Below are 14,996 nucleotides of genomic sequence, written 5' to 3' on the forward strand. Positions count from 1 at the left end.
ATTATATTTCATCTACGCACGAGGATCGCATTTAGCCTCGGAAATAACAAACATTTTTTTAAACTATATACTTGACTAAATACTTCAAATTAAATTTATGAAGTTTTAGCCCCGAAGGCTTACAACTCTTATTGTACGTCTTTACCTTTATGAATCTGTCCTTGAAAATATTTGTGCTTCAATTATATAAAATAAAAATGTATTAATAGAAAATGAAATTGTAAATGCAAAATGTCGCCACTTACGGCAGGTGTAAGCCATTTGACAAAGGTATCTTTGACGGAATCCAAAAACCCCGTGTCATTGCAACTGCCTTGTGTCATGTCAAATTGGCTTCGAAATCCTTTAACGATTTCGCTGGAATATCGCTGATCTACGAAAATCATAAAAACATAGGCCTACTATTTTACATTCTCCTAAGCGAATTAACCGAGTGGCAAAGTTTTTATCATTTTTAGCATATAAATTTATTTAGACTGGAACTAATTATTTTATACAAGTGATGGGTAAAATCAAGTTATGAGGTCTCCAACTCTAGGCGATGTTTAAGGGTCGAAACACAAAGTTTATCTTTTGTTTCGAGTAAATTATCAAGTCAATTTCAATTTAAGACGTTTATTAGATAGACAATCGTACAGATAGACTAATTGAGCATGATAAAATTGGCCGTATTGGAAACAAATTATTTTAAGTCAAGCTTACAAAATCAAACAAACAAATTACTTACGAGAGCAGTCCATTGGGATTCCAGGAGTTGGATGCCATTTCGCATTCGCCTGACAAGTGTAATAAGGCGTATGCTCTGCCATGGCCATTCCGTATCTGCAAAACATACAAAACAATTAAATTTAGTTTTATGTGCTATATTGCAACAACAATTACGAAGAGTTAACCCACAAAATGGAAAATAAACGTTAACATAGACAAAGTTCTATCAATACTGCAATGTTTTTCAAGTTGTAATATACGTTCTACTATTGTGTAAAGTAGGAATAATAAACCTTTTACTATCACAGAGTAGTTCACATCCCGCCAAGTTCATGTAGTCCATTTGACATAGTTTGTGTCCATACTTTGGATTGTCTAGCTGAGGACATTTGTTGTCTAGTAAATCAAATGCAGTTATTGTTGTTATTATTGTAAAACGTTAAAATTACCCCGATAACTGGATTTAAAGTACGCTGCATTTATAGGCGTAACATGTTAGCTGATGTTAACTATAATTAGCAATCTTACTTTGTACGCTAACAACTATTACGCAGGTCTTGTTATTTCCAGATGGGTCAGATGCAATGTAAGTGACCTTGGTTTGACCAAACGGCAAATCGCCGAAGGCACGACTTCTATTGACAAATACAGATCCTGAAATAATGAAAAATAATAATATAGCATTAACGTGCCTAACTACGCTATGCAGTATGCAGCCATATATATTTCTAAATGCTTACTCGAGTTATCCGAGAAGCTCGGTTCTTTCCATCTAGCATTATGGACAATAGTTTCGCCATCCGTGACGACGAATGGTGCTGGGTTTTTGCATTCCTCTATCATGGGCGGTTCTTTGTCTGTGACATACGAATGCCTATCACACTAACCCAAAAAAGTTAAATCACGAACAAATTTCATTACATTTTACGCCGAAATGTATTTAACATGCATGACGCAAGTATGCTCATACTAGCAAAGGTCTTGTAAGCGGTGGTCCTTGTCCCCCGAGTGTGCAGTTATACGCAGAAATATTTTTAAGCTGTGTTAGTTATACTCAAATTTGAGTTTTTTAATATAAGTTTAGACACCTCCTTTGTGACATTCCACAGTACTATAGATTATGAGGAAATTACTTAAAGATAAATGAGCATTTTAAACTTGAAAAGTATGACTTACCGACAACGGTAACCGTAAAGTTACAGTAGCTTTGCAATCCGGTTGCGTCAGTGGCAATGTATTCGACTGCAAACTTGCCAATGTTAAATGCGGCCGGTGGAGCAACAGACGGCCTTGCACTTACAAACACCTGTATAAAAAAGAAAACAAGATAATGGTGATTTGCCTAAAATGTTTGTGCAATTTAATTTATTTGTTTATCTAACATTCTAGCCGAACTAACCTTTCCAGAATTGTCTGTAGGCACTGGCACTTGCCACGATACAGCTGTGGTGTCAAAGTGGGCATTGGCAACCACTACGATGTCATCAGGACAAGTGATCACAGGCAGCTCGTTGTCTAAAAAGCAAATTGCAATCTAAGATTTAAGAAATTTTCCAACATGAATTAATGCATAACAAAGTCCTTACGTCCGAGGCCCCGTTGATTACATTGTGCACTGGCATTTCCGGTGCCGATTAAATACGCAAAAAAGTGTGAATTACGCAAAAGTCCTTTTGTAGTGGTGGTGAGGACAGACCATTTGTTTACCAGCACGCGTTAAAATACGGAACTGCTTAATCTATTAATTCCGCATAATCTGACTCTGGATACACTCTCTATCACAATGCTTTAACTTTAAAATGTTAACAATCAAAAAAAAAAAAAGATGTTAACAATCAGGAAATATATTTCAATTTTTATATACCGAGTAAAGCGGTTCGCGCAACTGATTTCAAAATTAGTGGACCGTGGGTTTCTAACCTCCCCCCAAGCAGAAAACTGTGACTCGATAATTGCAATCCGTAAGCATTTTTTTTTAAAAGCCCCCAGTAAATTACGATTTGGTAAATAACATGAAAGTACTAGTTTGACGACGTCACAAGTCTATAGCTTCTCAAACAGGACTGTCTGTTAATTATTTCAACTTCAACTATAGTTAGCGTAAAGGTTTTTTTAATGAGGCATTTATATTAAAGTGAATAAATACTAGTATTTTGCCGAGATATTAAATTCAAAACAAAAAGTCATTTGAGTCTTTTTCGTTTAAACCGACCTATGCATTCTGCATGTGAGGTGTCCACGCTCCAGCGGTTTTCTTCAATACATGTGGTCTCGTTATTCACAGAAAGGGCGAACCCACTTGGACATGTCATGTAGCAACTGGCTCCGTAAGTCAATGTGTCCCCTCTTGTCACCAAACAATCATTTGAAATATTGCCACCCAGCGGTGGAGACGGCGCCGTGCAAGTGATTTCTGCAAAATGTAAAACTGATGAAAACCTATTTCGAGCACATTTGCCAAGAAACCAATGTCCATACGCTTTACATAATTTAATAAGTGTTCAAAATGAGTCGTCGTTAATGTTTGCTAAAAGTGAGTCGTGATTTTATAATGTTTGACTGACACCTTTATAAACTAACTAACTCCCATTAGTCACGTAGTTCAAGAAACATATTTATGTTATGGAAATTTAATTTTCCCATCTACGCAGAAAATAGCAAATCGTAATAAAGCACTTTGTTAATGTAGATTGCTCACATCACAAGTTACCTATTTAGTATTTAGGATTTGCACCTAAAGATTGTAAGGTTTGATATAGTGAATAGGGTGTCTCGTTTGGTTCAAGTTTGACAAACCTTTGCAAAATCCAATTATGTCGTCCCAACTAGAGTCCGCCTGACAGAATAGGCTCTTGGACCCAACGAAAGTGTAGCTCGGGGCGCAGCTGAATTCACACACTGTTCGGTATGCAAGGTCTTCGCTGCTGCAGTTTATGCTCACGCGGCTGGGTGGCATCAAAGCGGGGCAAAGTCGGGCTAAATAGATTTTTTATTTATTTTTGTTCTTTATTTAGAACACATTAGAACAAATGTAATAATACACAATTTTTAAGTGAGACGCACTGCGAAACAAAACTATAATTTGCATTGTTTTATGATTTATTTTTATACCCAAACTATCAATATTATGAAGAGGTAAAGTTGAGATAAAGGAATTCTATTGATGTTGAAAGTGTCTTATTTAACTTTTCTTAACCGAACCACACAAAATAGAACATAAACTAAGTGGAAGAAAATAAAACATTTGTTGTGTTTCGAAGTCAATTTGTCCAAGCCAAACTAAATTTTCAGAATCAAAAAAGTATGGCTGGCAAACATTTTACTTCAAACAATAGGCCACAAACTTTAAAATAACAATAAATTGCCCAAGCCGTTTGTTATTTTCCAAATTGTTTCTATGCGAATGTCGGTGAGTAATGCACCCTTACAAACAATTCGCTATAACCCTACAAGTCGCATAACATTGTCCATTCCGTAATCTAAACCACACAACGTGGAAGTCGGGTAGCGTGGGAAAAGATTTCCATAGACACTTTTCAGCCAAACGCGAAGAGGGAACATGGCAAACAGCGGACCGGGTGACAAGCGATCGGTTCATGTTTACTATTAACATTTCACGAAAGCTATAAATAGTTTATGTTTTGACGAAGTGGAATATCAAGTGGTTCGCAACGATGCATTTATTTAAGTAGGCATATATAAGATCGCTATCCATAGCCTATTCTGAATGACTGTTTTGGTGTGCGAACTTTTTAGGAAGCGTTTTCATTTCAAACTATTTTCATCAAAACAAAATCACCTAAGAAATCACTAAGAATAGCCCACGCTAAATGAATTAATAAATATCAGTAAAAATGCCTATTCCGTTTAAGGTAAATAATATTGCATATGAAGAACATGTACAACCAAATATGACCTCGTATATTACCTATACAAACAGGCATTTTAACCACGCTTCCCATCGCATCGACCCATTGTCCAGTAATTGAACAGAGGAGGTCAGAACGTCCCACAATATCGTATCCAGGATCACACACGACGCGGCATCTCGAATTGTAGGTGTTATCGCACCGCAAACCCTTGAATCTTCCGTTGTAGGGGGCTTTCAACATAAGACAACGTACATTCGCGCAGCTATTTCCAATCTGGACAAAGTTTTAGCAGTGCATGGTTAAGTTTGTTTGTAAAAAGACCGTTGCAAACTGTTTGTCCTTTGCGGCCTGCTAAAATGGCCAAAAAATCAGACATTTGATAATTAAGATTTTTGTCGTAAATTTTTTTACAAAAATATATTTTTTAACTTGGTAATGAATATCAAAGCCAAAAAGGTCAATCAGATCGACATCATCCTAATTAACACGTTTCGATACGAATTTCATCTTCAGTTAATGTGCTCGAAGTAAATCAAAACATCCCTTATAAAAGATGTAACGCAATTGTCATTATCAAGCTACATTACATAAGTGTGCATATAGTGTACCCAAGTATATTAAATCTATTACGGATTACGGTATAGTGTTCAGCTTCAATTATGAAAGCTGGAACATCTTTGTTTGAAACACCTATAAGTATACATGTTTTGACTCAAATTTAGCACACTGGGCACCGACCTTTTCGTATCCTTCGATGCAAGTACATTGATTAATTGATGAACTTCCGTTCGGGGATATCATGTTTGCATCAGGACAAGGGGTGCAAGATTCTGGCCCACCCGGGGCCGGCAGCTCTTTGTAAGTTCCAGCCGGACATGCTGCATTGTTACAATATATGACGACAATTTTAAGAAAAGGCAAAAGTATTTTAACAAAAGGTGTTGCTTTCATTTAACTTATATCAAACATGATTTTGTTGGTAAACTTACGCCTGCATCCGGCGGGCAGAAGGCCAAACCCGAAGTGCCCGGCATCGCATACGCATTCGTAGATTCCCGTGGTCGTTCCGCATCTACACTTTCCCATTGGGTGGCAGCAGGTCGGACCGGAACAAAACTTGTGGCAGTGGTGATCGTCTTCTATAATGTAGTCTCCCCCCTCGGCGTCTATTTAACAACTGTTGTTAAAGTTTATATTCCAAAAAATAGCGATTAGTTAAAAATTTGATCATAAAATGAAGGGGCGTTAGATTTTTGTCTTTGTTTATTTGTAGTTATCAGCACATATACTATATTGTACCTAAAGATCCAAGAGCTACAACTTTCTTTGTTAATTGGGTTTTGATTAACACCTGTTTTTACAAAATACCTTTACAGTACAGTAAACTGAGCGTTAGGTCAATTTATATCACCGTTTACCCTTTTAAAATAAAGAAAGTGTGGGGGTTTCCAAATCGAAAAGTGAACAATAGAAACGTGTAGAAGTTTGTAAGTTTTATAAAAGCAGTGCGAGTGCTGTGTTGTCTTATGTGTGGCTTGTGAGTGAGACGACGCTGAGCGTGAAACGACCAAGTAGCCTAGAATTGCTTCCTGTACCTATATTTCGACTCGGACTTGGCGTCTACGCAATTTCTGATTGAACGTGGAATCACGTCACGGCCGTAACGCTTGGCAAGTGTCAGTCACGTAGGCGAGGTGACCTTCGCCAACGAAGAAATTAAGTCCCTGGCCAATGCCTTTGATCGAAGTTTGGCATCGGTTGTTGAGACGTCAATCCGAAGTAGTGCAAATGCCGCAGTTCATTCTGCCACGTTTTCGTTTTCGTGGCTAAAGATTGATAGGAATACACACCTTGTTTAGCAACGTGCAATCGTACATATACTTTGAAACGTGGTTTCGGCACTATTTATGTTGTTATATTTTTTTCGTTTGGTTATTCAATTACTACTTAATCATTTTTGAGACAAGCAAATAAACCGCGAGTAATTTATCGTTTTAATTTCTACGAGGTTAAATATTAGTTAAAACAACGTTCTTTAAATTTTTAAGAAAATTATATATAAATACGAAGTCCGAAAACGAAATACAGTCAATTATAACATTCCCATTTTATTTTATAAATCAGCCAATTTAGCCATTTTTTTAGATTTGTAATTATATTGACAATTTTACAGATTTGTACTCTTTTTAAATTTAAACCAGAGATTAACTTCCATTCTGTAAAAACTATATTTAATCACTCCAACGCCTGGTTGCAAAAAAGCTTACAAAAAGCATTTTTTTAATTTCGTTTATTCGTTTAAGTGAGTTAATTTTTTATCTATCGCAAAGTACATTGTGTTGGTGTGAACGCCGCGGAAAACTCGAAAACTTCAACAAGCCGAATAGTTAAAGAGACGCTATGATCTCTTACGTTAATGGAATCGTTCCATACCATACCACTAGAGGATCTGACTTCACCCCATGGGTTCATGTAAAAATCTGTTGTTGATCGCAAGCAGAGCTTGTGACAGGCTTGCCGGCGATCTGCCAACTATCACGCATCACGATATTTTGCAGCAACACATGTCAGCCGTGCGCCCCCACTGATAAGGGGTCTCTGTTTGCCGCCTTCAAATGGTTCACTGCTTTAAATCAATCGATCGTACACTAGCTTTCAGCGGGTTGTTTGCGCGCTTTGCAAATGCCAATCTTATACGGGTTTGCCGATCCCGATAAGGGCTGGACGATTAAATGCATTAAGCCCACCCTTCACCTCTCTTGCCAATGCTGCAACGTCAACGTGTTTCCGAGCCTGGTTTTGCCTGTGTTGAAAAACAAACGCGATGAAGAAAACTAGATTCAAACCCTTAGAATATCATGTCAGTGCTGAAATGATTTAATGATGATAATAAAAGCGCTCTATTTTGTAACAATGTTATATTCATACGTCATATTGCTATAGCGACTATATTTGCTCTTCTCAATTAACTTTGAGTATAAATGTTTGGGGTAAAAGTGACATGAGAAGATACAGCACCGATGTCTATCGAAAAATCGCCACAGCATCAGAAGCTAGTTTTCGCTGAAAAATTCCGAATAAGGACCAGCTCGACTGAGGCGGACAAGTCTCCAGTGTGCTTATTGCGACTTAATTTCGGTGACTACTTCCGATTTGCTCGTGGGAACCGCAGTGGAAGTTGATTACCGCCGCCGATTATGACGACAAAGATTCGCTCAGAACCTGCACAAGGTAAATGACTTCCTCCAACTCACTTCAACAACAGAAGCATTCCGCCTTCGAAACAACGTTAGTGTATTGCGAATTGCTTCGCAGATACATTCGCTTCATACACGCTGGTGCTTCACACATAGCACATAAGTTAGAAATAACAGGATAAGGAGGAACAGTTGTCCAAACGAGCAATTTTTTTTTTGAAACTTAGGTAGAAAAATGTGATTAAAATAAACATAGAAAAACGATAGGTGTTAAGGAATAATCGATTATATAGGACAGCAGTGTGCGCTTGAGACCTGTATGTGCCGCCTTTAATTACGGAAGCCGTCAATTAGTGTTTTAAACCAATACGTAGCTGTATGGCTTTGGCTCCAATTAAGATTATTTTTAATTTATTTTGTTTCTCGTCGACGGGTATCCTATCGGATGTGGTTACCTTAATTCAGTTTGCATGTTGATTCCTTGAATGATTTTTGTGAATAAAATTTTTCTCGTTGCACCTTTAAGCAAATAAGAAAAACAGCAGTAAAGCGCTTATCTTAAAGGATGACAATGACCACTCACATTTCGGTACTGTCGATGCTACGAAAAAAAAAATCAAATGAAGAAAAAGGAACATAGTGGACGAAGCTTTAGTTGCTATCGCTCAATTTAGTTTTGCAAGTCCTAAATATATCAGTTAGCAACGATTTCTAGCAGCGAAGTAGCCTACAACAAGTTTTCGTGAAAAAAAAATTGGCGAAAGATGCCTTGTATTGGTGAAAACACCAGAAGGCTTGTATGGGCTGCATTGATCCTCACTTGACATTCGATAATAAACAGATCCGAATGTCAATTGCGTGGTTACTTTGTAAGGAAAACAGGACTACCATTTAGAGCGATTTTCAGTGAAGATTTTTCTATTCAGGTTTACGTGAGGTTATATAGATAACAGTTTAAATGTTTAGAAAGTGGTAAAATTGTGTTACACAGTGTTATATTGGGGTAATTGTATTTTGCAGCAATTTTTTCGTAGTGTAAGTTATTTGATATTTGCAAATATAGAAGAATCACTTATTTTTCTACTTACTGAACTTTATCGCTTATATGTAATAACGGTGTTTTAATATCACTATTTACCTATTCATGATCGATATTTTAGACGATCCGAAATGTTATTCATAAAATCTTAGGCCTAAAACAAAATAATCACAGACATATTTAAACGCACATAATCTTACGTTAATATTAGAAAATAGTGTATATTTTTTATCTGTAAAATATTCTGTACGGTAGACAACATTTGTGTGTTTGTTGTTATTTAACAGAGGGAATTAAAGCTGGCCGAAAATATTGCTTTAGACTGTTTACGACATTATCAAGACCAAAATACTTTTATAGCCGGCACCAATTTCGTACACACTGTATTGTTAAATTTACTTAGTAGAGAGTCATATTGTGGCACCTAATTACTTTAAATGAAAAACGGTGCAAATTCAAAACTTGTTTTATTGTAGCGTCGCCAGAATAGTTATACTGCGCAAATCAAATGAAACTTGTAGTAACGGCGACGCCAACCTTGGCGGGCGGGTTCGGTACAGTGGCGGTCACAGAAAGGAACACAAGCACCGACGGATATTCGCAAGCAACAATGAGTCGGTTCCCGGGAAACTTGGTGACGACCAAGTCTGATTCGCCAATATACGACGCCAGGATTCTGCCATTCGGCGGTACGCCGTGGATTGCGTGTGAAGTGATCCACCTGGCATGTGCGGCCGTGGCCCTATACCTACTCTACGCCCTTCTCCACTTCCGCGCAATAAAGACCATGCATCCAAACGCTACAGGTGACATAGCTTACCAAATAGGTTAGAAAACATTTTATACATAATGGGTCGAAGCTGTTCGTAAAAATGTCAGTTAATTAGTAAATTAAATGGTAAATAGACGCTCCGAACATAGAGCATTTAAGTGTTGTTCTGTTATAACATGAATATATTTATATTAATAACAGTTGATCTAAGTATATCACCAGTAGGGATTTTGTGTTGCAAAACTTACATTTAAAACGTATTTTCAAAAACACCTGGGATTCCATGGGACTCTTTGTTATATTAAGCCCGCCATCGCAAAGGAGGCTTTTGGCTGGAAAATCTCTGCATAATCGGCATCGTGCTGGCTCTTATGCGATTCGCCAATAATCAGGCTCTTCTGTTCACCGGTTGGATGTCTGGACCACGCTGCTCTATTCTTCTTAACATCAGCATCGCTTTTTACTTTATCGCGATACACCCAGTGTACTTGTTCCTCTGGGTCAGGCAGGTAAATTTATATTCTTAATGAATTCTAGGGTCTATTCAATTCATGTTAATCAGTGCATGGCCAGACATTTCCTACATTAGTACAATCGAGTTTTTTGTGCTTTTGGTAAAGCAGAATAAGTCATATGCCAAACAACCGCACTTTGAAACAAATTACATGAATTTCATTTTATACCTAGCGGATTTTCTACTCAAATCGCGCGCTGAAACATCTCTACAGCAAGACAGTTCGCTTTTTAAGCTGGGCGGCTGTTGTATGCTTTGTGTTCATCACCATCGTGTCCATGATCCTCTTTGTTGTGGATCCAGAAAGCAGTGCCAGTGGCCGAGTTTGTCATTACACCATTACCATCGAAAAACAAGCCCTAAATATGACTAATGTCAGCGAGAGCGAAAGCGGACACATCAGTGAAGGTGTCAGAGTCAACACAATGGCAGGTCTACTTGGAGGAGGTATACAGGTAAGAAATTGTTTGTTATATTTAGTTTTTTTTTCTTCTAAAAGGAGGATAGCGCTTAAAAAATTCTGGCCGTGAGTAGTCAATGAGGTACATCCTATCACTAATCAATTTGAGATTATGGATCCATGTCCCATATAGAGGCTGGACTTCATTATAACAGCTTAAGACCACTTTGCCCAATATATTTGTTGACATATATAGTTTGTGGAAACAAATTTAGTCCTCCAAAGATAAACGCTTGTTTTTTTTAGACGGGATAAAATGGATCTGACAAAACAAAGTAAATAAATTATTGAAAATATATTTTTGTTTTGAAGATGTCCTTCCTGGCCCTCTTTCTTTACCCGATTATGGATAACAAATTGCGAGCTGTTCGTTCAAGGCACATGCGAAGCGGCAGTGTCGGTCTGATCACTCTTATCCGAAGATCGTTTATCCTGGCTGGAATGTGCATCTTATCAGATGTGGCGATCGCCCTCTTGGTGAAGACTATTCACACAACTTACCCGGACGCGGCCTTCGCACCACTTGCCATGTACGACATGAATCTCATCATTAATCTCTTGTGCATCATTATGACGTTTCGTCGCTGGCGCGTGATGTTGTTTCCGTGGCTGTACACCGACACTTGTTCCACTCTCTTCACATGGCTTGGCAGCTGTTCAAGGCGCGGTCTGCCGGGCGCCAATGGAAGTTACAAGGTCGCCGGTAGAAACGCGGCACCCATGCGACGAATCTTCTCCGTCGACACCCTGTCGCGTATGGATCGAAGCGTTGCAAGCTCATTACGATTGCACCAACCACAAAAATCTCGACCTGCGATCCACCTTCGGGCTGCGTCGGTTGACTTCACCTGTGGGCCACCAGTCTCCGATATCCCGCTTCCTGTTCGCGACCTCAAAGCCATAGAGGCTAAAACCCAGCACATGGAGCAAGAACCCGAAAGGTGGTATACCGAGTCGCTTCTGGCTAACTTAAACCGTAGTATGGACTGCGACTCGCAACCAAACTCGGACAGCATTTCGCAATTGCCCCATCCAGAGCGTCACCGGAAACGCTCGTCCTCGCTGGTTTTTCCCGCTTCCAAAGTTTCGTCTTTCAAACAAACCAACGCGAAAGTGGCAGCCTCGCTTTTGGCGAAATCAAAGCTTTGGATCTTTGAGGGCAAGCATGTGTAATGCCAGCGATTAAAGCGAGTTTTTTTAAATCTGCATTTAATAGCGCACTATATATGTGTTGAGAGAACATTCTGCTTAAAGGAATGCGTTGTAGTTTTGGAAATTTGAGGAAAATAAATTTTGATTTAATAATTCACCATGTTTGTTTTCATCATAATATAATACATTCATAAGAATCCAAAAAAGATTATATTAATCAAGGCCATCCAGCCTTTGTTACTCTTCAAATGGCGATGACATATTGAATTACCTTTTACATTTTATTTTTTTTATTTTATCTTTTGTAAGCAAATCATTAACAACCTTAAAATTTGCTAAACATACGACATTTTTAACTACAAGAGATAGCATAATAGTCATAGCATAACTAACCCGAATTATACATGTCGGGTGGACCACTATTGATTATGTACGTCATTTTTAAATAAAACAACATTAAATGACTATTGTGATCTGTCGTTATACCGACTTAGTAAACAACTTGAAATGCAAAGAAAAAAAAGGTTGTAACAACCTGATATATATTGTAGTGTATTTTGTCTTTTTATTCTCATGAAAGTTATGTACACATTTTGCAATATTTTTCTGCAATATTAACGCATCGGCTTTCATATAATTCAAATGAAGATTTATCATCCATCCATTTCAAGTGCCACTATTGATAGTCTAACAAATCTTTTGCCTAAAATACGTTTTTACATCATATAAAAAACTAAATATTTGTGTTTAGATGTATCTTCAAAACACGGGAACTTCCATTGAAAACCTGCACAAAATGTGGTTAATTTTTTAAAATGTTCGTTGTTTTGACTTCAATAAAATAAGACAAACACAAATGTGTTTAATTTGTTGTATGAGGGAATGTAAGGGTGACAAAGTTTGTGAATGTAGCTCAACGTCAAGTTACCGGTACGTGGTTAGACGTGTCTATGTGTTTTCAACTGGATATCAATTTACATACATGACTTTGACTACCAAACTGATATTGTCATCTCTGTGATACCAGTTGGCAGTTACTCTAATAAGTAAAGGGCGAATATTTTTGTTCCACAAGAATATAAATAAAACATTTTTTTTGACAACATTTTTTTAAGCCAAATAAAACAGTCAATCACCTAAACAACAAAACCGCAATTATCCTACAAAATCACTGAAAAAACAGTTGCCAAAATAATACAAACTGGCGTATTTCTAAATTGGAAACCGGCTAATTACAAATCTTCATCGAAAAAAGACACAGAGCAAACTGCAACACGGAACCACATTAAACCAGTGGTCATCAAAATACTTTCCAACAAATTCTCGTTAGTAAAGATACAAAAACGTTTTAAACGTGATCAGATACAATTAACTAAATTTTGATGAACCTTAAAGCTGAACGACAATTTATAAAGCTCAATACAATTATTAAGAAATAAGTATTCATATTTTCTTAGCTTCACGATAAAAAATAATCCGTTTAAAAAAGTTTAACACAATTTTTATATGTGGCCCGCCATCATAAGCTAAATCAAAAATATTCAACTTACTAAAAAGGAACGTTTTTATTTTATTATTATCATTATTACCCCATGGGACTTGAAAATTACAAATATGAAGAAAAATATTGGAATTAAGAAAGGAATTAGGCCTTTGAATCCATATGGGTAAATAGTGTAATCTATCCCTGTTGAAAAAGTACTGACTTTCCGGCATTTTCATATTAATACACCGTGTGCCTTCAAAAAGTCTCTTAAATCAGTTGGCGCAATCTTGGTTATATCAAGAGCAAGGCAAGTGCAAACTGAATTTGTAAAAAAGAAGATATCTCCTCGCCCCAATGCACGTTGATGACGACAATGACTTCGAATGGTAGCAATATAGTTTAGACTTTCTTGTCTCAGTAAAAATCAGTCACTATAGGTTCTAGTTTATAAAAGAGAAATATATTTCGCCAATCACGGCATCATCAGTCTCTAAAAAATGAATACAAAATAATGTAAACACGTAAACTAGGTGGTAGAAATTAAAAGTCATAGAAAAATAATAATAGAACCAAGAGCAACAAACTACGCGATCAGGTTAAAAATATATAGCAAGTCAAGCTTATATAGTGTAGTAGCCTACAAGGCAGACTGTGGAGAATATTAAACCCACGACCCCTGCAATATTGGGACCGTCGCTCAACCGCATGAGCTACACAAACTCAGTGGCAGCGAGTCGAGAAATGCTAATAGCACCGTTGCCTGTTGCACCCTGTTCGTACATAAAACTTTATGTTTTGAGTTTCGCAGCACGGATTAGGTAACTAGGCTACGGATCCACATGGATAAATACTGCAATGTGAACCTGCTAACGAAGTGATCGCTAACGATTACAGCATAGCTATAATTATATACCGGGTGCTAATGAAAATTAATATTTCTTGATGATGATTGTATGACAATCAGTGATTATAACCTCCAAATGGAGTTCTGCCTGCTTCCGGAAATGTTTGGTGTTATTAAAACGGCAAGAGCGACCTCGTGCGGATGAACGTTTAGCATGCCACCTTTTGATAGCTGTAACTGTCTCTATGATCGGTACCTACAGCACGCAGGCTGGATCGACCTGTCATTGTACAGTAAATCCTCCGACCGCAATCTGCTTTAAAACTCGGCACGAGGCCATTTTCCATAATATTTGGTTGTTTTAATATTGTACGTCTAGTGTTTTTGTGTTTTGAGGAAATCCTTTCAGCCTAAACTACCATTTAAAAAAGAAACGCATATTATCATTTCGCAATAAAATTCAAATAAAATCGCTGAGTATCGTGTTAATCGGCTCGAATTAACCATTGTACCAAGGGTGTTAACTTCTTAAAACAAAGGTTACGTCATAAAACAAGAGGTTACGTCATAAAACAGGAAGTGTTTTTCGTCAGAAAATAAAATATTAACATATTATCGACAGTTCAAACTCCCCTATTAAAGTTACACCAAAACTAGATTAGCGACTAAATATATTTACAAAGTACATTTATTACATTTTTTAAAGGTCATCCTGGGTAACGCCGTGTGGACTCAATTTATTTTATTAGTGTCATTTCTACCAAATTATATTAGCTAGTGCAACTCAACCCCTTTTCAGCAAAATTATAACCAGATAAATGTTCTGCTTGATTTGCTTTGTGACATTTTTTTTGCACTGTGTGCGAAATCTTAAAGAATCCTAGTTTCGTTCATGATTATGCGTCGTTATAATAAAGTGCTTAAAAATGGTATATTTTAGCTAAAAAGTTGT

General features: G+C 37.3%; 2 protein-coding genes across 2 annotated transcripts in view; one reads left to right on the forward strand and one right to left on the reverse strand.

Annotated features, from left to right (window-relative positions):
• The window catches only part of LOC146164379 (sushi, von Willebrand factor type A, EGF and pentraxin domain-containing protein 1-like), a 111,458-nt gene that overhangs the window by 81,771 nt on the left and 14,691 nt on the right, over positions 1-14,996 (reverse strand). Inside the window, exons 8-19 of the mRNA XM_083380719.1 lie at positions 5,570-5,746; positions 5,308-5,458; positions 4,637-4,842; positions 3,505-3,684; positions 2,921-3,121; positions 2,108-2,223; positions 1,885-2,014; positions 1,449-1,565; positions 1,237-1,362; positions 1,002-1,104; positions 728-822; positions 246-373 (exon numbers count right to left, since the gene is read on the reverse strand). Of these exons, the coding sequence (XP_083236845.1) occupies positions 246-373; positions 728-822; positions 1,002-1,104; positions 1,237-1,362; positions 1,449-1,565; positions 1,885-2,014; positions 2,108-2,223; positions 2,921-3,121; positions 3,505-3,684; positions 4,637-4,842; positions 5,308-5,458; positions 5,570-5,746 (1,730 nt within the window). The remainder of the gene's footprint in view (positions 1-245; positions 374-727; positions 823-1,001; positions 1,105-1,236; positions 1,363-1,448; positions 1,566-1,884; positions 2,015-2,107; positions 2,224-2,920; positions 3,122-3,504; positions 3,685-4,636; positions 4,843-5,307; positions 5,459-5,569; positions 5,747-14,996) is intronic.
• On the forward strand, positions 9,299-12,520 carry LOC146164383 (uncharacterized). Its single transcript, XM_083382695.1, has 5 exons — positions 9,299-9,622; positions 9,895-10,097; positions 10,276-10,557; positions 10,875-11,503; positions 12,466-12,520. Exons 1-5 carry the CDS (start codon positions 9,325-9,327, stop codon positions 12,518-12,520), a joined length of 1,467 nt encoding a protein of 488 aa, XP_083238821.1. The 5' UTR covers positions 9,299-9,324.

The sequence above is a fragment of the Ascidiella aspersa genome, chromosome 2 (genome assembly GCF_963924565.1).
Source record: "Ascidiella aspersa chromosome 2, kaAscAspe10.2, whole genome shotgun sequence".
Taxonomy (NCBI): domain Eukaryota; kingdom Metazoa; phylum Chordata; class Ascidiacea; order Phlebobranchia; family Ascidiidae; genus Ascidiella; species Ascidiella aspersa.

Coding starts and splice junctions, on each gene's coding strand:
- LOC146164383 (XM_083382695.1), top strand. CDS start 9,325: ATGAAACTTGTAGTAACGGCGACGCCAACCTTGGCGGGCGGGTTCGGT. Junction 9,623..9,894: donor CATGCATCCAAACGCTACAG/GTGACATAGCTT, acceptor TGTTATATTAAG/CCCGCCATCGCAAAGGAGGC. Junction 10,558..10,874: donor TACTTGGAGGAGGTATACAG/GTAAGAAATTGT, acceptor TTTGTTTTGAAG/ATGTCCTTCCTGGCCCTCTT.